The sequence below is a fragment of the Vanacampus margaritifer genome, chromosome 4 (assembly GCF_051991255.1).
Source record: "Vanacampus margaritifer isolate UIUO_Vmar chromosome 4, RoL_Vmar_1.0, whole genome shotgun sequence".
NCBI lineage: Eukaryota > Metazoa > Chordata > Actinopteri > Syngnathiformes > Syngnathidae > Vanacampus > Vanacampus margaritifer.
In genome coordinates, this window is record NC_135435.1 from 4,328,118 (window position 1) to 4,352,062 (window position 23,945).

General features: G+C 40.0%; 1 protein-coding gene across 6 annotated transcripts in view; it reads left to right on the forward strand.

Moving 5' to 3' along the window:
• Positions 1–23,945, forward strand: part of LOC144050774 (SH3 and multiple ankyrin repeat domains protein 2-like) — a 280,805-nt gene that overhangs the window by 198,182 nt on the left and 58,678 nt on the right. For all 6 annotated transcript variants that reach the window (XM_077564353.1, XM_077564354.1, XM_077564355.1 and 3 more), the window contains one exon: positions 1,129–1,253. In XM_077564353.1, the coding sequence (XP_077420479.1) occupies positions 1,129–1,253 (125 nt within the window). The remainder of the gene's footprint in view (positions 1–1,128; positions 1,254–23,945) is intronic.

Below are 23,945 nucleotides of genomic sequence, written 5' to 3' on the forward strand. Positions count from 1 at the left end.
CAGCAAGCCTTGAGATTGACTCTAAAAATAGACAGTTTGTACTGCTGCATCGGTTTCTATGACAATTCTCACCATGTCATAATCCATGTTGTATTTCAACTACTGTTTGGAGCGATTGAATGCTGCGGCTACGTCAAGAGATGCATTTTAGTGTTTCATGCATCTTTGAGAAACTCAAAGAAAGGGGGAGGTAGAGAGACTGAGAGGAAAGTGAGATTTGGCTTGAAAAACAAGAGGAATGATTTAGTCATTCTGACACACACTGCCATCACCCTGGGGAACTGACCCAGCCAAGCTTATCCTGCAAGGGGGTGAACACACGTACGCAAACATACAAACATACACTCATGCTCGAACTGTCACATAGGCTTACATCCTCTTTTGCTCCCTGATATTCTGCTGTTCTTTGCTCCCTGCCCGTCTGCCATCCTCTTTTTTTTTTATTACCGCTTTGTCCATATCTCACTGTCACCCTCAAAGCCGGACACCCAAAGATACTCATCTCCATCACGCAACAGTCGAACATGCTTGTGGGCTGTCTGTCTTCCAGTAGGATGACTTATAGGTAGTGTCACATGTCGCCATTCCGCCCACAATATTCTGTAACCTCCCCGGGAGCCAAGCAACAGATGAAACCATGTGTGGGAAAAGGAAGAAACACAAACTTGGCTAAAACCCAATTAATAACAACTCAAAGGGAATTGTTAAAAAACACAACCTTTTGTTGTGTTTAGTGCACAATACAGAATGTAGTAAGTTATGCTTTTGACCACAATATTGCCCAATTTCACAATCTAATGAGCTCCAAGCACCAACTGTTTTGTACACAACTACACACAATAAAATGGGGTTACTTTGGACAAAAATAAAAGCAAGCTCCCCAAAATTGGGTTATTTTGTGCACTTAACTCAACTTCTTGAGTTATTGAATAACTCAAAAAGTTGGGCTAGTCCCTTTTTGCCCCATATTGGGTTATTTGTGATTCATCTGTTGAGTGTATGTCTATTGTTACGGTTAAGACAAAAAAGAGCTGACTCCTATATGTGGCAAAACAACCCAAATTATCAGATGATTGTGCAAGTGTTCATATTGTCTTCTTCTCCCTCTTTGTCCCTGTCACTGCAAAGCGGATACGCCCATTGAGGAATTTACTCCCACCCCGGCCTTCCCTGCTCTGCAGTATCTAGAGTCAGTGGATGAGGGGGGCGTGGCATGGCAGGCGGGGCTCCGGACGGGGGACTTCCTCATTGAGGTAAGAGATGCTCTCTCGTTTTTTCTCTGTTTGCAGTGTTTGGAAAATTTGGATTTAAACAGTCAGGTGGGATTGGTGGTGAGATGTTTGTGTTCAACCAAATAATGCATATATCTTGTACTTAAATGATTAAAATGTTTGTAATATCTTTATGGTTATTGTTGATGGTTAGTCAAGATCTTAAGTCCGTGTCCTTTGCTCAGTTTTGCCATTTTTGCTTGAGACAGGAACTCATCAATACTTGTAGAATTTGTTAGTTTTAAGCCTTGTCAACTTTATTTTGCGCCACTGATGCTGTTGTGCATATTGCTGGCGTCGGGCCAAAACCTTGTACCTCCCAAATTTTTACTTTTCAGGAGACTCCAAAAAACAAGTTTTTTTTCAACAAGTAACATTGCATCATCAAATAGCACAAGTCATTTTCAACACTTTAGATTGGTCAATAATTAGTAAAATTGACACCCAGACCAATACTACAGATTTTTGAAAAAATATTAAAATTTGGCAAATTTTGACTTTTTGGCCCAGCGCCAGCGATATGCTAGCTGTACATGGAAATTAACGATACTGTATAACCCCACAAATGGAATACAACACAATTACCAGACATTTGCCACATTCCCGTTGCTCAGGATTCAGAGGATTCATTTAATGGCAATTAAAATAAGATGGGAATGTCATACTCTGCTTTTAAATAGATTTGCAGGTTGGTGACAACAAAAGGAGAGTTTCCTGTGAGCAGCCTGCAAATATGTGTGATGTTTGTTTTGGTCTCTCATTTGCTTAGTTTACCGTCACCAAATTGCTCACAATGTTGTCCTAACTAATATAACGATTGAAGATGAAAGTTGTTTGTTTGTCTGTTTGTACGTGTACCCAGGATGAAAGATACTTTTGTTAATGTCCATAAGACTTTTTATTTTAATACCACCAATATTATTGTAATCTTCCTGGGGAAAAGAAAGGTTGCTTTGGATTGATGGTCATACAGTGCTGCAGAGATTTATTTGGTTAGTTTTTCTGTATTTTTTCAGTTAAATGTTCAGTGACAGATTATATTTATCCTAACAGATTCAACATTATTCAAGTTAGTTATTTTCTTTTTTGCTGACAGCATTTGTGAAAACTGATCTGGTCTTTCAAATTGTGAACTTTTTGGTGAGGCGCCTTTGTGATAGTTTGTTATCATTATTTGTAGTCAGAGAAAATGCTGTGATTTTTTTGTCATGCCTGGAAATATACACAGAGCATCTTTTAAGGACAATTGAATAATGAGTAATACTAGGTACTAGTGCAAATACATAATCTGCCTGGATTAAAGTGCCAATTTGAGTGATATAAACTGCTGTTAATCATTGGTCGAGCGGAGTCGTCGTAAATGTGCCACTGTGTCACCAGCTACTACTACTATCCGATCCATTCAATAAAAATAAAACAATAAACATGAGCTGATCTTGTTATCGATGTTAGAGTGAGTGGTTGACAGTTGAAGATGTTTAAATCAGATGGGATAGGCTACAGATCATTGCTGACCCTAATGAGGAAAGGTGCTACAGTATATGAAATCTTTGGATTTATGGATAATCTGTTGCTAATAATACTGTGTTGACTGACCTTAAAACAACAATTACGACATACATAGGGAAAATAATACAGTTGATGCCTTCAGTTTTTTATTTCTGATGCGGCTTTATTGTTTCCTTTTTGAACAATGTACAGCAATACAGTAGCTACACCTTTAGATATGTACACCAAACCTAATTTTAATGTAGATCACCAAGTTTACTCTAGCCTGTTTGTCCTAATAAATAACTATAATACTCACCTGTTGTCTAAACCTTCATCTCCAGTGCCAATGTAGTTGTAGCGCTGCTGAACCAGTTGTACTATAGCTTGCATTGGGACAATCGTGACTGATTTGAACACACTGAGTGACATCACAGCCAATAAGTGGTACAGCGATAACAAGTGACTTTGACAAGCTGTCAAATGATTGTATCAACAACGATTGAAAAAACAGCAAATCGTCAGACCACGAGAAAGGTGCTTAATGTGTTTAGAACAAGTTAACAATATATCAGCTGCTTTTTGTGTAGGTGTACAACATTGACATGGTTATTACAAACTATAACATCATGCATGAATATTTGGGGATGTTTCTCTTCAGCTGTAATGGGGGTTATAGTCACAGTGGAGGGAGTCAGCAGTTCCTCCAAAAATATTCAAAATGTGTCATAAAACCTTTGGTTTGCAATTGGCTGGTGACCAGTCCAGCATACCCGAGACGTTATCATTATCCTGATAATGAGAAGCAATACACAAGATGGATGGATGGACAAAACCTTTGGGAGTTGGCAGATAGCTGAAGATGAGTGAGAAAGGCTCAGGCCTTCCTGTGTGAAGTTTACATGTTCTTTCTATGCTTGGCGGGTTAATTGAATACTCTGAAGTTATCCAGCATTGTAAGTGTGAATGTGAATTGTCTCTTTAGTCCCCGCAATTGAGTGTCACCAGCAAGTATTACAGCATGTACCTCACATACAATTGATAGCATTCTTTTTTTTTTTTTTTTTCAGGAGAGCTCAGTATTGTTCATTCGATTTGACATCATCATTGCTCTCCTTTTTTTTTAAAAAAAACAAACAAACAAATCAATTAAAATTTTTTTTTTTAAATACATATACATATATATATATACATATACACACATATATATATATATATATATATATATATTATTTTTTTTTGTATGTGGGTGAGTATGTGTATGTGCGTGTGTGTGTGCGTGCGTGCGTGCGTGCGAGCGTGTGTGTATTCATCAGTTCACCTAAAGCCCATTAAAAAAAATCCCATACTAATAATATAATATAATAATAAATTGCCAAATGCAGAAACATCAATGTAAGTTATCACGATGTAGTGGCTCTTGCTAACAGACAGAATTAAGTAACCGGAATTAGGTGTTAGGCACGAAAATTTTTAGGCATATGTAACAGCCAACGATGTACAAAAAAAGTCTTTTTTTTTTTTTTTTTTTCTAACGAGAGCTCGGTATTGTTCATTCAATTTGACATGTCATGATTGCTCTCCTTTTTTATTTTTTATTACAATTTTTTTTTAATATATATATATATATTTTTTTTAATTTTTAAAAAAAAATAATTGTATGTGGGTGAGTATGTGCGAGCGTGTGTGTATTCATCATTTCACCTAAAACCTATTAAAAAAAATCCCATACTAATAATATAATATAATAATAAATTGCCAAATGCAGAAACATCAATGTAAGTTATCACGATGTGGTGGCTCTCGCTAACAGGCAGAATTAAGTAACCAGAATTAGGTTAAAAAATTCTATATACGTAGACCATGTTTCTATAAATTTTGATATTTGGTTTTTATTTGAGGCAGATATTTTTTCCATTAAAATGTGATTTATGAGGAGGTTAGACCATTGGTCGATATTCAGAGTTTGTTTATTTTTCCAGTTAACAAGAATTGTTTTTTTAGCGATAGTAAGGGCTACAAGTGTAGATTGAAATTGTTTATGTGGTAAGTCAGTTGTTGTTAGGTCACCTAGCAAACACAAGTTTGGAGATAAAGGTATCCTACAGTCCAAAATAGCGGAAAGTTTTTCTAAGACTTTAGTCCAGAAATACATAACCGGAGTACATAACCATAAAGCATGAACATAAGTGTCTGTAGTGTTTTGTAAGCATTGGAGACAAATGTCGGAGTCTGAGAGTCCCATTTTCTTCATCATATATTGAGTAATGTATGTTCTGTGAATAATTTTATATTGGATAAGTTGTAAATTTGTGTGTTTTGTCATTTTAAATGCGTTTTCACAAACTTGAATCCAAAAGTCAGGTTCCGGTGCTATAGACAAGTCTGTCTCCCATTTCGAGATGGGTAAAGACATTTTATCAGTATATGAAAGTAACTTATATATTTTTGAAAGTTTTTTTGTTGTTGTCGGAGAAAGCTTGTTAATATCTTTAGCTAAAACAGGCGGTTGGAGCGTACCCCGAAGTGTTGGAATTTTTTTCTTTATCATATTTTTAACTTGTAGATAATGTAAAAAAATTCAGTTTTTTATATTGTATTTTTGGAGCAAGGATGTATATGATATAAACATATTATCTGAGAAGAGATGGTGGAGATGTGTAATTCCTTTCTGCTCCCACACAGCTAAATGAAACGGTTGGTTGTTAAGTTGAAAGTCGTGGTTATGCCATAGGGGAGAAAGTCCACAGGGCTCCACTTGGGCTTTTATCAATTCTAGTGCCTTCCACCAGGCAGTCACGGTGGCGGAAATCATTGGGTTTTTAAAACAATTATGACGCTTAATCGATGTTGTAATAAAGAGTAAATCTCGAAGTCTTGAGGTTATTACAATCCTTCTGTTCTAGTTCCAACCAACAGTTAGTGTCTCTGTTGGGTTGTGCTCATAGAACGATATATTGTAGCTGGTTAGCTATATAGTAGTACATAAAATTTGGTGCCTCTAGACCACCTTTGGATTTGCTTTTCTGAAGAGTAGATAGACTAATCTTTGCTTTTTTTTTATTCCAGTAAAATTTTGTTACGGCTGAGTCCAACAACTGGAACCATTTAGCCGTAGGTTTAAATGGAATCATTGAGAAAAAATAGTTTATTTTAGGTAAAACTTTCATTTTAATGGTGGCTATTCGTCCTATTAGAGAAATAGGAAGATTATTCCAGCGCTCCAAGTCACTATAAATGTTATCCAGAAGTGGAGAAAAGTTTAAATGAATTAAATCAGTTAATTTAGGTGAGATTTTTATGCCTAAGTATTTTAAATTACCTATAGGAAATGAGTAGTGTGGGTCCTGGCTTGCAGGGTTCCATGAATTTTCTGTAATAGGTAGAAGTGTTGATTTTGTCCAGTTAATAGAATAATCTGATAACTGTGAGAATTTAGTTATTAAGTTAAATACTTCCCCTAGCGAAGTAGCCGGCTTTTCTAAATAAAGTAAGATGTCATCGGCATATAGATTAATTTTATGTTCTGTTACCCCAGAGTGAATTCTTTGAATCCTTCTTTCCTGGCGTATGGCTAATGCAAGTGGCTCAATAAATATTGCAAATAATAAAGGGGATAGTGGGCATCTCTGTCTTGTGCCTCTCTGTAAAGTAAAGCTCTGAGATATAATCCCATTAGTAGTAACTGTAGCTTTTGGAGAATCATATAATACTGATACCCAGTGGATAAATGATTTCCCAAAGCCAAATTTATTTAAAACAGCAAAGAGGAAGGACCAGTTAACTTTGTCGAAAGCTTTTTCTGCATCCAATGATATAATAACTGCCTTTTTAGGCAGCAGTTCCTCCAAAAATATTCAAAATGTGTCATAAAACCTTTGGTTTGCAATTGGCTGGTGACCAGTCCAGCATACCCGAGACGTTATCATTATCCTGATAATGAGAAACAATACACAAGATGGATGGATGGACAAAACCTTTGGGAGTTGGCAGAAAGCTGAAGATGAGTGAGAAACAACAACAACCCGAAGCAGTAACAAAAATGATGTCACCCTGAGCAGCATGTTGGAGGAGTGGTTAGCACGTCTGCTTCATAGTTGGGAACTTGGGAGGTTTTGGATCTGGACCTAGGCTCAGGCCTTCCTGTGTGAAGTTTACATGTTCTTTCTATGCTTGGCGGGTTAATTGAATACTCTGAAGTTATCCAGCATTGTAAGTGTGAATGTGAATTGTCTCTTTAGTCCCCGCAATTGAGTGTCACCAGCAAGTATTACAGCATGTACCTCACATACAATTGATAGCATTCTAAGAATACCCAATCAGAGGACAGTGAAAACCTATTTTAAGCTTTTTTTTATGACTCCATATCATGTCCCTTTTAAGCATCCCTGCAATGGAAATGGGTTTATTTTTGTGATTCTGCTAAATGGAGCATCTGTGTTTACGTGTGTGCAGCTCTTGCTCTTCCCATTTTCTACACCCGACTCCTTTGTTGTATCTCATATTTTTTCCACTGACCTCTTTACATGTCTTATGCATATCCTTCCTTCTTAAGTCACGAATGCAGTTGCCACGTTGCATCAACATGTTCAAAACTGTATTCATGGGCTTTGATAAGTGTATAATGTTCACAGCTGCCCAGCCTCTAGCTAGTAAGCCATCAATTGTTAGTGTTACAGCTCATATGCTTTAATTAGCATGAACAAAATAGGTCTGCAGGGACTGATCACAATCATGGTACTTCTATTTGTACAAGGAGATTGGTTTTGGCTGTGTATTTGGTCTGCATTTGAATGCATGGAAGTGGAAGAAACCTAAATTCAGCTACAACTGAAAGATCCTCATCATTGACACGCACCCATATGAAAGAACATTGTTTCGGCATCTTGTCCTACTCTTCAGGATAAAAATTTCAAAAACTTGATCCATTTAAGGATCCGACAATAACGGCAGCCCAATGGCCCGGGCCAGTATAGCACTATATGCCGGACCACTACCAAGCTTAGAGACGCTCGCTCAACTGGGCCAGTCTAAATTTCATAAAGAAATACAATGAAATCGACACATTTTTGCTTAATGTTTAATTTGTTGATTTATCTATTTAAATTGGATAGGAAATTGAATTGCTGCCGTCTGCCCAAAGACAGCTGAGACAGACTGGTTTACGTGTGTTTCATTGTCATGTGCTGCTATTGAGGAGTTGTGGAAAACATGCCAAGTTCTGTTACTTTGAATGCCCCTGTTTCCAAATTCTTGATTGCAGTATTCAGTTGGGTGTGTGTGAGATAGAGAGAGAGAGAGACAGAGAGAAAGACAGAGAGAGAGAGACTGTGTGTGTGTGCTGTTCCTGTTTCAGCATCAGACAGCCATACACTAGCTGTGTTTTGGGTGTTAATAAAAGGGAGCTCACTGACTAATGCCTCCGTAATCCATAGTAGACGCAACAATATTTTAGCGTAACCAAACATGACATCGCTGCTGCAACGTTATTTCAAACACATCATAACCTGTGTGTGCTAATGCTAGCTTCCAGACACGACTTTCCCTATGTCAGAAATGGAATCAGGCATCAGCCACATATATACTTTTTGGTAAAATGCGCCTTAATTTCAGACTCTGTTGATGACATGGGCAGGGCTGTCGACTTTTGACCAAACCTTAGAGTGAGACATTGGTTGGTCAAGGAGGCCAATGACGGTACATTTGAACAACATGTCAAGTGCATTATCTTGATGATGTCGCAATGCGTCCCCTTGCGCAGATTGGGACCCCACGGACGATAATGCCCTACGCACTGTGCGTACTCTGCGTATAGGGATCAACGGCACCAGCAGTGGCGTAACAAGGGTGCCCAGGGGCCCCAAGCAAAAAGGGATTGGGAGCCCTGGTAGATGGGGTATGGGTGGGGGTTGGCACGGGGCACGACAGACAACCATTTGTCAGATGCATGTTTTTAAATTTTTAAATTGCACATCTGCATCTTAAAGAATCAACATGAATTGTACTTCATTCAAATAACGTGTTGAAACAAAATAAAAACAGTAATATAATAGTAAAGGGGCTTCCATTTTTTTAAACAAACAAAATTTGGAACCAAAAATAGAATACAGCACAAGCCAAAAGTTTGGACATACCTTCTCATTCAATACTATGCTTTATTTTCATCACCATGTACATTGAAGATTCTCACTGAAGTCATCAAAACTTTGATGACAACTATCGGACACATGTGGAGTTATGGACATAACAAAAAAGGTGGACATAATAAAATAAATACATAAATAAATAGCCACCATTTTCTCTGATTACTTTTTTGCACACTCTTGGCATTCTCTCAATGAGCTTCAAAAGGTAGTCATCTGGAAGGGTTTTCCAACAGTTTTTAAGGTGTTGAATGCCCAGAGTATGCAAAAAAGTAACCAGAGCAAAGGATGGCTATTTTGAAGAATCTATAATATAAAACATGTTTTCAGTTATTTCACCTTTTTTGCTAAGTACTGTAGTGGACCAAACATGGACAAGGACACAGCCACTTAAAAAACTAAATAATAATATTCCATTTAATCAAATCAGAGCAAAAAGATTTAACAAAAAATTCCAACATCAACTAACAGCTAACATTTTGGGCCTAATTTAAAAGAGGACTTAACATTACACAACTCAAACTCGACTGACCTCTAGACAAACAACTCAGGTAGCTTAAATAGGGATGGAACTACCTAAATGAACACAAGAGGGACTATAAATCAAACAAAATGACCAACTTATTTCTATAGGACAAATGAACAAAAATATATATCAACACTAACGAGTGAAAACTAAAGTGCATTTAAACCAAATTAACAAAAATAAGTACTCCAAACAAATCATTAAATAAATACATTCCCCCCTCCAGTCTTGAACAATGGCAGGTGCCAGATGTTCACTCCTCCCACCTTCCAGCCTGGTTACTTCCCTCAAACAAGAACATATGCAGGAAATATTCAGACAAATATTAACTACAGTGTGCACCCCTTAGAAAATATGTGTACAAATAAAAGTATGGACTCAATATTAACTGAAAATATTAAATAATTTAGTAATTAAGCTAAAGCAAATTCAAACAATACTGACATTAGATGGTGGTAAGGGTATCTGCCACAGTACATAACTCCACATCAGTTCATACATAGTTTTGATGCCTTCGGTGAGCAGTGTTTCCCACACCATGTTAATACTTGGGTGGGCCACCACCCAAAAAGTTTTCAAGAAAATGTATTACAAATATATTTAAAAAGAAACAGCAACAGGATATACCGCATGCAAAGTTAGTTCGCCATCACTCGTGGCTCGTGAGGCTAGAAGAGACGTACGTAGTAACAGGACTGAGACCCACCTCCCGTCCAACTCGCCTCCCATCCCAACCACCGGAGGCCACCCACCCAAGTAGATTTCAAATCTGTGGGAAACACTGGTGAGAATCTACAAAGTAACCAGCCATGAGAATAAAGCAAATGCATTGAATAAGAAAGTGTGTCCAAACATAAGACCTGCACTGTATATTCAATATTAAAGTTATTAAACTGTGCAAAAGTCAAAACTTGGTTGATTTAAGGTTGATTCAACATCGATTCAACATATTTTCAAAAGTGGTGCTTCCTTGATTTGGCTTGTGCAAAAGCAGTTATTAGGCTATATGTTAACAATTCAGTGATCTCACTCTGTGCTCGATTGAAATTAAAGCCAAAAGTCTCTCCTAACACAGACAGTCATAAACAACTCTTACTTATGCCCAATTTACAGCTTGCACCTTGGCACTCCTAATGTGAAAGAATAAGATATGCGGTTTGTGTAAAATATGTTGTTCCTCTGGGGGCCCCTCTGACTAAGTGGTCCCAAGCAATTGCCTGGTTTGCCTAATGGCAAGCTACGCCTCTGGGCACCGCGCCAGTTTTCTGAGTTTGAGACACTCGTATGCTGAGCCGTGATTGGTCGATTGAGCCATGAGCAACTGTGATGCCATTTCCAGTCGACAGCAAGTGGCAAAATGGACTCCTCCTGAGATGGATAAAACAGGTGGATTTTGCTGCTTAGTTCAGATTCCCAAAACACAATGACTATATCATTTAGAAAACCGTATTTTGACTAGTGGGGCTGCATAGAACACGTTATTGTAAAGAAAACTTTTGGGATGAAATAAAACTTTAAAGTTTTACTTTTCTTATGTTCTATCACTACCCACTTCCCGAGGTCCCCTGAGATTTCTCTTTCTCACAGCATGACTGACCTGTATGAGTTCACTTTGGTAAGACTAAAGTGACGTGGTTTTGTCTCTGTTTCAGGCAGTGATGCACAATTTCTTTGCTAAACCTCTGATTTCATTGGTCCATTTCAGTGGTTAGTTAAGCTACCATTTTTACCTACCTGATCCTACTTGACAGCTTGTTTTAAGAAGTGCAGCTGAACAAATTTAAAACATCATAAATCATGCTGTTTCTACTAAGTACTGTCTCAAATATTCTCCAGTTTTGATTCTGTAAGTGTATAGGATCGTATGCCAAGAAACGTTTTTGGGGAGTAATTTGCCGGCCTCGCGGCTTCAAAAGTCTTGGCCTATTGGCTATCCAGTAATATGTTCAGATCAGTGGTTTGTCGTCTTCACTGATTCTTCTTCTGCACTTTCTGTTAACTCCCTGTGGCTGCGCTACAGCGCTACTCCAGTCTTGGCATATACATTACAGCCGCTAAACGTCCTCAGCATAGTGATGTGCTTCTCGGGTTGAATCCCTGAAGCGTGTGCCGACTAATGTAGATGAGTGGTTCATGAACGGCGGGTCGATCCGCGTGTTGATGACGTACGTGGTGACGTTTGAAGCCCTGCGAAGCGGATGTACCACGTGACTGATTCAGGAAATGATTCGCTAGGTTTGAGTGTAGTTCGAAATAAAAGCGACAAAGAAACGCTTCATCAGTACCATGTGAAAGAGTTTTTTCAAAAGCAGGTGAAATTCTCTGCAAAAAAAGAAACCGCCTGAGTCCAAAAACTTTGGAAAAAATATTGTTTTTAAATAAAAATGAATAAGCACTTTATTTTACCTCCTTATTTCACATTTTCACTTGTTGCTTAAGCACAAACATAGACAAAGTAACACAGAACAATTCATGTTAAAACGCTCTTCAAATATATATATTTTTGTATTCAGAGCATGATTTACCACCATTTTATTGCATGCACCAAGCATGTTATCCATTTTTCTGTCCACATGATGGCGTATTCCAGGAAATGAATCATCTTGAAGCCCCGACGTGTGTGTGAAGTATTGCATGCAGGGCTTTGCTGCTTTATGGGGCTTCATTTTGCCATCACTACCTCAGCATCTTCTTTTGGACACACGCATGTCTTGAAACTTTTCTGTGTGTACGATATTTTTTGTGAGGAACGAAACCAGCATTGCTTCCCTGTGAACAGGGCCTTAATACACCAACACTAATTGACATGACGAGACACACCTGGGCAAGACACAAGTGGCTGAAGGCACTGATTGGTTGACACACGAGGAAGGGCAGGCAAACACAGGTGGACCACATAAAGCTTGACAAGACAAGGGAAGGACACAGGAACAACATAACAAAACACAGATCACACAGACAAAAAACAACAAGAACACCCAAAACCAAACAAAAACCAACCCCACAGAACCAAAACATGACTGCAATTCAGAAAATTAGGTAATATTAGCATTAAACGAGCTTTTTTCACTTTAATTAGAGGATAAACAATAAGCCTTTTTGATCCCCAACTGAATTATCTAATAATTGTCAAAAATATCAATCCCACTAAAACTAGAGCCAATTCAAAGAAATTGATTTCAGTTTCAGGCTCAGCAGCCCAGAATTACTAGAATCATTAAAATGTCCTTGGCGCTTGAAAAAAAAAATACATTGTTGGCCAGTGTAATAAAGCATGCCAGCAAATCAGGGGAACAGAGAGAGAGAAAAAATAAGCTTTTTAAGGGTGATTTCTGGGGAGCGTATTATATATGGGTGTGTATTATACACAGAATTTTACAGTATGACTTTTGAGATCCGCACAATTAGTGTTCTCAAAATTACATTACAGTAGAGCTCAACTTTTTTATTTTTTTTAATCAACAGTGCGTTGCTAAAGGACCATGCCACCCATTTAGAAATAAGTTTGAACAGAAATTGGTATTTATGTTTGAAATTGCCTCACTGAAAATTCTAGACAAGAAAAATAGTTTGCTGATATTCACAAGGTCAATTTAGGAAATATAAATGCTGAATATGAGATTGGCATCACTTGATCTTTCTAGTCAATGATTGTAAATAGTGCTGTCACTAACGACTTTTCTAAAAATCTAGTCTCCTAACGATAATTCCATCAATTAATGCTAATCTAGCTAATGGTATTGCGAAGTGAGTTCGTTTCTAAGGTCCGCCACCGTCCGCGTTTGCAAACTCCCTTGCGTCTGTTGTTTAGTGCATTGTGACCAACTGGGTCAATTTGGCTCGGTTATTGCACGGTTTTTGTGATGTAAAACCATAGTAATATTCCGTACAGCAAACGCTGGATGGCTTTGCATGCACGCTATTTGGAAGAGTGGAAATAAAAAAAACTTGGAGTCTTGCTATCTATGTCTAACATAGATAGTAGATACCACCTTGTCTCATTGCTGACGGAGGTAGGGCCACCATCTTACATGTGTTTTGCTTCAATAAATTCATTAGAACTCTTATATTTCTTTAGCAATTTTGACGTGGATTGTTTTGTTACAAGCATCAGACATGTAGCGATGCTAATTCTCTCTCTTTTCAGTCTAAAGAGACCACAAACAAACCCTAGGAAGCATCTTAGAAGCCTTTTGGTGAATGCCGGTTGAAGTCTGTCAGCAATAAGTATAAATATTGGTTCCGGCAACTTACAGGTGCCGCAAATATGTTTTTGAAAATTATTAAAATAGCTTTGACGCATGTGGTTGACCCAACCAACTTGGTCGCCTGTTTTCCCTAGCCTTAATTATGAATGATCCATAACATTATCAAGTATCAGCCTTCCAAAGGGGGCGGTGCATGCTAAAACCTCACACCATTTTTCAGTTTTCTGTTACTTTGATAGTGTAAATGATGGAAATGAAATGTAACTTATTTTTTATTTTTTATTTTGCACATCTTAAAAGAATGTCTCATCTGTAATTTGATGCCTTCTGGAGATTCTTCCGTCTTGGCTTGTTTATGTACAATAATACATATTTTTACCTGGGGTGCCCAAAGTTTTGATCTCCACTGTATCATGAATATATGGACCAGTACCGGATCTAAATAAATAAAGCTGCCTTCTGTCAGGGCCAACACAACTTGGCTCGCTGTGGCCCCGCAAAACACTCAACAATGTTTAATGTCAGACCATGTTGATTAATTTGCTCCTTTGGTGTGTTTAACTGTATAGCGGTGTGTTGCTTGCAAAAAAAAAAAAAAATCAATTGTATTAACTATTCCAATAATGAATTATTTTCATCATTTTCAAACTCTGATTCATGTCGATTTAGTAAAACTGCTGTAATGTATTTGTTTGTGCAAATAGTTAGAACATCTCATGCATTTTAGTTTTGAAATAGTAGCAGTTTGTTTTGTTTTTGGCGGGGGGGGGCTCAGTATTGTTCATTCGGTAATTTTACCGATTTAACATGTCATCATCATTGCTCTCTATTTTTTATTAATTTTTTTATCAATTTTTATTTTGTATGTGGGTGAGTATGTGTATGTGCTTGTGCGTGTGAGTGTGTATTCATTAGTTCACCTAAAACCTATTAAAAATCCCATACGGTTCACCTAAACCGAATACTTCAGAATCCAGCTAGAGTCGTGAGGTTGTCAGGAGACCCGACCCGGAAGGATCAAAGAAAAGAAAGGAAAGTGAAATCCAGCACCGACCAGACATTACCTACTACAAACAACAAATTAGGGAGACCTCAAGAGACCAAAGGAGAGACTGAGGAAAGGAAGGACGGACAGATGAAGCAGAGTGAGATCCACAGACACGAGCCTCCACCGATTCAATGACCAGAGGAAGAAGCAGATTGTGTTTGAGTTTCGATAGATGCTGGTGTGGTGGATCTGGTATGCATGAAAATCTCCACCAAAGAGGACCCCTGCCAGGACAGAGCAAGCGCAACACCTCAGGGCCCCCCAGGCCACGGCAGCGCCAAGGGACAACCCCCCACCCAGCCACACCCCTCTCCCAACCAAGCCCCCCCCCCCCCCCCATAAAATGCTGACTGTTCATCCCATCACATTGTGGTGACAATATTGTAGTAATACAATTACCTTGGCAGTCACAAGGGGAATTCACAATCTTAATTAGTCACTCATTCAAACATTGGAATCACACACCGAATATTTGGTTTTATTTATGTGCTGTACCATGTAATTTATTAACTGAATATTTACACTGTCCATTGTAACATACATTGAATCTTGGTTGCAGCGGAGTTAACATCAGCTCTAAACACAGCGCTATACGTCGTCACTGTGCGTCCAACTCAGTTTGTTGTCATGACGACGGTGCACTGAAATTTAGGGCTTGTCATAGTGGCGTTGTGCTTGGGAGAGAAAATAAGGAGGAAGATGAATGTGGGCAAATTTTGCTAGTGTTGCAAGATTTGGGTCACATTCTGAATGAAGTAGTTTCCGATTATTCCCGTGATTGTGCATCTTGGCCAAAACCGTACAGTGGCGAGCATGCCTTAAGATGAAAGTTCTGTTATTTTATGTACTGTACTTGTCAGTTTGCATCCCATGCATGTGTGTGCGTGTGCTACACATTAGCAGAACGTCCACATTCATGATTCAGAGCTCAGAGCAGCATTAATCTTTAATTGCCCGATGTAGTTTGTCAGGAGACATTCACATAATTTACCTTTATGTATTTTAGGTACTGCTTGTCATGAATAACTGCTACTTAAGATAAGATAAGATAAGATAAGATAAGATCCACTGATTGTCACACCAATCTAAGTGGGGCAAAATTTGTTCTCCGCATTTGACCCATCCCCTGAGGGAGCGGTGAGCAGCAGCAGCGCCGCGCTCAGGAATCATGTGGTGATCTAACCTCCCAATTCCAACCCTTAATGCTGAGTGTCAAGCAATCGGTCCCATTTTTATAGTCTTTGGTATGACCCGGTCAGGGATTGAACCCACGACCTCCCAGTCTCAGGGCAGACACTCTAACCACTCGGCCACTAAGCTGGACTTGAGACTCTCTGCTTGTTGACTTTGAGTAGGTAAGACGAGTCGATGAGCGCAGCAGACTCCCCCTGTAGTGTGGGATGATGATGGAGAACAGTTTGTTATTGATGTTTTTCTTGCTGCCAAATGTCCAGAAGCAACGAGGTCAAGGGTAACATTTAGAAACCCTTCCATCTCTATCCAATTTTAGATGGACAGAGTAAATGATGGCTCTTGGTCTTGTGGGCCAGTATAGCGCATGCAACTGACCATCGACATTCCAGGTGAAACACTAGGGTATCCATCTACATAATTTTGTGGTTTTATACGGAATGCCTGAACACATTTGCTCCCAAAAACATATAAATATGTTCTATTTTAAATATTGCCATGCTCCCAAAAAGTATGTATATGTTTTTTATGCTAGAGCAAACTGAAGAGAATGCTTGACACAATGGTAGTTATTACAAAAATGGGCAGCGAGGGCAACAGAGTATAAAAAATCAATCAGGGCCATGTTACAAAAAGCTATTTTTGTCAGTGTTTTCAACAGGTTTGTGAATCATGATGAAACTTAGCTATATTCCAATGCTAATTGCTGCAAAACGGAAATATACTTTTTTTTTCCCGATGAAAGAAGAGACTCTAATCTTTCTTTTGGTAGGTTTTATAGCAATAAAACACAATATTCTGTTAGCCTTGCAAAATCAGTCAAAATCCAGTAAAACAGCCAGGAGTGAAGGGGGTTGCTTCAGTGAAAATTGCTGGGAGTGAATGAGTTATGATGCTGAAGACAAAACACGTCATTACAGGTTGTCTCATTCACTTTTCCTACTTACATTAGCCATTCCATAATTGCTTGCATATACTGTAAATCTGCAATATTATACAGTGTATGCCCTTACAACTCGTACTGTGCTTCCTAATGTAATGCTCACATGCCACGATTCAAAGTTACAGAACAAAATTGTGCATCTTCAAGTTCTTACTCATAAATCAGTTGTACCATGAGCACATATGTGTAGTACAGTTATGCTCATGGAACCATAGCATGCATAAAAAGTTCATGTTTTGTGCATGTGTGCGCAAATGCATATGTGTGCCCAATAGAGGGAGATGGACACTTTCCTTTATATAACACTTCCACTATAACCAGAAGAAGCACCAGTGTAACATGCAAATGCATCTGCCTCCCCTGTCGTGTTTATGTGTGTGTGTGTGTGTGTGTGTGCGCGCGCGTGTGTGTGTGTGTGTGTTTGTGTGTGTGTGTGTGTGTGTGTGTGTGTGTGTGTGTGCATGCGTGCGTGTGTGTGCATCCTTCCGTGCACGGATGCAGATTTTTTCAACCTTCTGTCAGGTCTGCCTTTCTGAATCTCATATGGAAACTTGCACAAGCCATCCACAAATAAAGGGAATAATGTCATCTCACTGAGTGTCCACTCAATCATATTTGTCGCACAATAACAATACCAATATTGTATCTCGACGAAGTGCAAGTTCTGCAGAAATTGCGTGGGAATGCTGAAAAGCTGAATGCTATTAGCTGACTGCTAAGATTTGAATGCATGTGTTTATTAAGTAAATTTAAAGATAAATTATGTGAAAATTACACACTTGCACAAAAAACTTGAACTGCAATCTGTCTAAGGTGGCATTTAATCATTTCAGAGAAATTATAATCCATTTCCTGATATGATAGTCAGTTGGTATCGAACCATTGAATATACTAAAATGTTGTCCAAGTGGGGTTTGAACCCTTGTTCTCCCTGGTGGGAGGCAATTGCTCTAAGCACTGAACTGACGTGACTTGTTCAAATTCATGGCTAAGGGGGTATTTATTTTGAAAAGTCTCATCTGATGCTGAGAGAAAACATGAATTTAATCATTTCAGTGAAATAACATTAACAATTTCCTGATATGATAGTTGGTATCAAACCATCAAATGTACTAAATGTGGTCCAAGCAGGGTTTCAACTGAGGTTCTCCATGGTGGCAGGCAAGTGCTCTAACCACTGAGCTAACTTAACTTTTTGGAAGTTTGTGGCTAATGGTGTATTAATTTTGAAAAGTATCATGTGATGCTAAAAGCTAAAAAGCCTTTAATCATTTCAGTGAAATTATAATCCATTACTTGATATGATAGTCAGTTGGTATACATGTATATCACTTAGCATAACGGCCATGGATATATTTGCAATGTACAGTTGGAGGTGGGATTTGAACCTCCAACCTCCTGGTTACTGGACAATGCACCACCAAGCAGTATCAGATCGATGGCAATGATGATCAGTTGTATGTATGGAAGTGGGCGTGGACAGTGGCAAGTTCAACGTCAGTCCCATTGAAAATGAATGGGGAAAAGTTTATATTTAATGTTAAGTTGTGTGAATACTGTAAGTAATGTGGAATCAGATATATACACTGGGAGGGCGTGCATTTTCTAAGCAAGTGGAAATTTGAACGGTGTAAATCTTAAGTATTATGTGGGAGTTGTTTCAAGGCAAAAAAGTGTGGAGAATAAAAATCACAATAACAGCTGAAGCATTCCCACAATAATAAGTGGGTGCACCATTGCGTTCATCTACTCGATTCAGTGTGCAGAGCAGGCCTCGTGCGTGAGAATCACCTGTCGCCATGAATCCATATTTCAAGTTGGACTCCTGCTATTGTCTGTGAATGTGCGTTCCTCTTTATTTTTGGTCATAGACTCGTGTTGTCTCATCACTTGGGCTTTTCCCCATTGCAAAGAAACTTTCCAAATACGTGTGTTGTTTTTTTTTAATTCATTTTGCTAGCTTTATTTAATGGGGTGGCGTGGATCAGTGGTTGAGTGGTCGTTTCCCCTCCATAGGGTTGTGGATCGATCCTCACCCCTGGTGACCATGTAGAAGTGTCCTTGAGCAAGACACTGAACCCCTATTTGCTCCCAGTGTACATGGCAGCAGTCGACCGCTGGTGTATGAGTGTTTGTGTGTGTGAATGTGAGATTTAATTGTAAAGCACCATATAGTGTAGTTAAAGCGCTCTATAAATGCAGTCCATTCACCATTTAGTATCAACACTATGCGACGGAGATAATTAGCATCTTGTCATGCTTAAAAAGTCCGTCATAGACAGTTGTAACAGAGCGAATGTGGTAACCTTTCAAAATAAAATATTTTTTGACCTTGGATAATAAATAAACCGGAAATACAGTAAGTGTATATTCTTTCAACTGTGCAGCCCACTGCGGCGCATTGGTTGGCGACCACTGGTATAGACGATGAATGGATCGATGGATAGACGGACAACTTTAACCCTTGTATTACGCTAATAAGATGACATCAACGTAACAAAAGCGTGTTATTTGCCTGATGATTGATTGATTGGTTGACTGATTGATGCTTTATTTGAACATATAAACAAAATATGGACTGTAAAAAGAGAAATTGGTAATACATTTGGCATAGTTTAATTGTTCATTAGAAGTAAAAAAATAAAATAAATAAAAGCTCAATAGCTTCCAGGTCATGTGACCTATTGACCCCAAATCAGTGCTGCATCATAGTGGCATGTCTGCTGGGTGAGGCACACCTTTTAATTTTTAATATTAGGTTTCCGCTTATTTTTAATAATTTTTTTCCTTGTAAATATTAGCATTTTTAGCTCAATAGCTTCCAGGTCATGTGACCTATTGACCCCAAATCAGTCATCATAGTGGCATGTCAGCTGGATGATGCACACCTCTTTTTTCTCCATTTCAACCTTTCTCTCATTTTCAATGAACTTAGTACTGTACATATCAATCAACGTTCTAGCTCAATACCAGGTCATGGAACCTATTTACCCTACAAGAGTGCATACCCAATGAAACTTGAATTGGTGATGAATCTTTTAAACTGCTTTCAGTAACATTTTCTTTTGAAAACCGGATGTCGTTCTCCGCGCCAGCGTCCCTTTGCACACACTACCGTATATCCTAAAAAAACGCAAATACAAAAACTACTAAAATACTAAAAAACTACAATACAGCGGACCCCTGCAAATAGTTGTATTGTAGTGAATTTTTTATTTTGTGCTCATTAGCAAATTTGGAATTGGATTAATCCAAAAGTCCTAATTATTACTCAAACCAAATTGATGCATTTAATACTGCACATTTTCTTCCAAGGGAACATGCCTTTTTTTCATGCCTGTAATGCACAATATTTGAATACTTCTTTTAATCACCGCACCATTGTTCTTGACACCCACTGTTTATTTAAATGCCTCCATTGCACTGTTTTCTGCCTTTATATTTTGTATTTGAAAATATTCCCGTCTTGACAAGATATACACTTGTCATGTACAATATTATTTAAAAGAATCCATGTGCGCTTCACTGCACTGCAAAATATGACTGCAGTCATTTTAACAAAGTCAGTCACATAAATAAAAAAATGCTTTAACCCATGATGTAATAGTTTTTTTTTGTTTTGTTTTTTTTGAGAGCTCAGTATTGTTCATTTGATAATTTTACCGATTTGACATGTCATCATCATTGCTCTCTTTTTTTTATTAATTAATTTATTTATTTTATTTTGTATGTGTGTGAGTATGTGCATGTGCGTGTGTATGTGTGCGTGCGTGAGAGTGTGTACTCATTAGTTCACCTAAAAACTATTAAAAATCCCATATCGTTCACCTAAACCGAATACTTCAGAATCCAGCTAGAGTCGTGAGGTTGTCAGGAGACCCGAGGAAGGTTCAAATAAAAGAAAGGAAAGTGAAATCCAGCACCGACCACACATTACCTACTACCCACCGGGTTACCAACCAGAGTCTTTCACCAACCTCAGAAACATCTAAATTCTAACAAATTAGGGAGACCTCAAGAGACCAAAGGAGAGACTGAGGAAAGGAAGGAAGGATAGATGAAGCAGAATGAGATCCACAGACATCAGCCTCCACCGGTTCAACGACCAGAGGAAGAAGCAGATTGTGTTTGAATTTCGATAGATGCTGGTGTGGTAGATCTGGCATGCATGAAAACCTCCACCAAAGAGGGGAGCCGTCGACCCCGGCCAGAACAGAGCAAGCACAACCACCCAGGGCCCACCAGGCCACGGCAGCGCCAAGGGACAACCCCCGGGCCCCGCAGCAAACCCAGAAGCCAGGAGCGCCCCCCAACCCAACACGGCCCGCGCCCCCAACGCAGCAGGACGGGGCACGGCAGGCCCGCCAGGCACCCCACCGGCCCACAGTAACCCCCCCCACACACACACACACACACCCACCCCATCCACCCCACTACCAAACATAACCCAGCCACCCCCAGACACCCGCCACCCGTATACCCCCCCGACCCCGACCCCCCATACCCAGGCATCGGTGCCGGAGAGAGGCCGGATAGCGGAGTGGCGAGGTCACCCGCACCGACCCCACCTCCAGCCGCATGGAGAGATGGAATCCATGGTGTAATAGTCCATCCGTCCGTCTTCTTCCGCTTATCCAGGGTCGGGTCGCGGGGGCAGCAGCTTTAGCAGGGAAGCCCAGACTTCCCTCTCCCCAGCCACTTCAGCCAGCTCATCCGACGGGACCCCAAGGCGTTCCCAGGACAGCCGAGAGACATAGTCTCTCCAGCGTGTCCTGGGTCGTCCCCGGGGCCTCCTGCCGGTAGGACATGCCCGGAACACCTCCCCAGGGAGGCGTCCAGGAGGCATCCGAACCAGATGCCCGAGCCACCTCAACTGGTTCCTCTCAACGTGGAGGAGCAGCGACTCGACGCTGAGTCCCTCTCGGATGGCCGAGCTTCTCACCCTATCTCTAAGGGAGAGCCCGGCTACCCTGCGGAGGAAACTCATTTCGGCCGCTTGTATCCGGGATCTTGTTCTTTCGGTCACGACCCACAGCTCGTGACCATAGGTGAGGGTAGGAACGTAGATCGACCGGTAAATCGAGAGCTTTGCCTTTCGGCTCAGCTCCTTCTTCACCACAACGGACCGATACAGCGTCCGCATCACTGCAGACGCTGCACCGATCCGCCTGTCGATCTCCCGCTCTAACCTACCCTCACTCGTGAACAAGACCCTCCAACTCCTCCACTTGGGGCAGGACCTCCTCCCCGACCCGGAGAGGGCACTCCACCCTTTTCCGACTGAGGACCATGGTCTCGGATTTAGAGGTGCTGATCCTCATCCCAACCGCTTCACACTCGGCTGCAAACCGCTCCAGTGAGAGCTGGAGGTCACGGCTTGAAGAAGCCAACAGCACCACATCATCTGCAAAAAGCAGAGATGCAATGCTGAGGCCACCAAACCGGACCCCCTCAACGCCTCGGCTACGCCTAGAAATTCTGTCCATAAAAGTTATGAACAGAATCGGTGACAAAGGGCAACCTTGGCGGAGTCCAACCCTCACCGGAAACAAATTTGACTTACTGCCGGCAATGCGGACCAGACTCTGACATTGGTCGTACAGGGACCGAATAGCCCGTATCAGGGGGCTCGGCAACCCATACTCCCGAAGCACCCCCCACAGAACTCCCCGAGGTCAAACGCCTTCTCCAAGTCCACAAAGCACATGTGGACTGGTTGGGCGAATTCCCATGCACCCTCGAGGACCCTGCTGAGGGTGTAGAGCTGGTCCACTGTTCCACGGCCGGGACGAAAACCACACTGCTCCTCCTGGATCCGAGATTCGACCTCCCGACAGACCCTCCTCTCCAGCCCCCCTGAATAGACCTTACCTGGGAAGCTGAGGAGTGTGATCCCTCTAAAGTTGGAACACACCCTCCGGTCTCCCTTCTTAAAAAGAAGTGTGTGTGTGGTGTAATAGTAACACAATGAATTGTCACTGACCCAGTTCTGCTTGCAGTGGCCATGGATTTGACCCAAGCTCATTAAAGTAATACATTCTGTCCTTGACCTTTTACTGTTGCAGCATTAAGTAATATTCCCTCATCTTATTTAAGTTGTATTACATTACATTGCGTCAACATGTAGGCAGGCCCAAAGTGAATAATCTGGACATTCTGACAAATTACTGATTATACGCTCCACATTAGTTTCTTCCTGCATGTGACTCAGTTTTGAAATTAGCAAATATAAGGCACCTATTCTAGTGTATACACTACTAGAATCAAGCTATCTCTTTGTAGTACAAATGTTTTTTCAACATTTCAGTCAGGCCACTAAATTATGTATGACACTGACTGCCTACCTTGATGTGTTTTGTACTCTAGAAGCTTAATTAAGTTGAATCAGCTTGATTTCCATTGTGTGGTACTACTCCATTTAATTATACACTGTAAAAATGGTGCTGGCTCAATTTATTAACACACGGGAACCAGCAAGTTTTGATGTTTTGAAGTGTGTAAAAGAAATGGAGGGGTGGGACCATTCCGAGATGGTGGCCCCTCTGCATGTGGCTCGGAGTCTTGATTTCATCTTGTGTTCTATCTATGGGCACGCAGCTCAAAAGGAGTTGTGTCTTCAAATTGTTGATGAACCTATATCACTATATGGGTATGGTGGCAGTGAGTTCAGCGGTAAGGGATTGAAAGCGAGTGAGTGACAGTCAGCACAAGGGGAAAAATGGACGAAAGTTTAAATTTACATAAAAACATAATTATGAAATCTTGCACACAAAATTCCAGTTTTTGTGCACACAAAATCCCAGTTTTTGTGCACACATAACACGGTTAAAACACTCCAGCGAAAGAGAACATTCATGCTGGAATTCCCAGGATGCCGAGCGGCCCAATGCAACTAGTAGGAAGTAGGATTGCATTTTTATTGTTAATGTTAGATGTTAATTATTCTCTGGTAGTAGTAACAGACTTTTTTCATTCACCCCTTTTATTAATTTAATGTTTGCTGGATATATTTTTTTGTTTTGTTTGGTACCATAACTACAAATTCTGTTTTAAATCAGTTGGCTAAATATCTAGCCAGACACTTTCATTACTTCTGGAGTATGTCTTCCCTTATAAAGCTTTTGTGC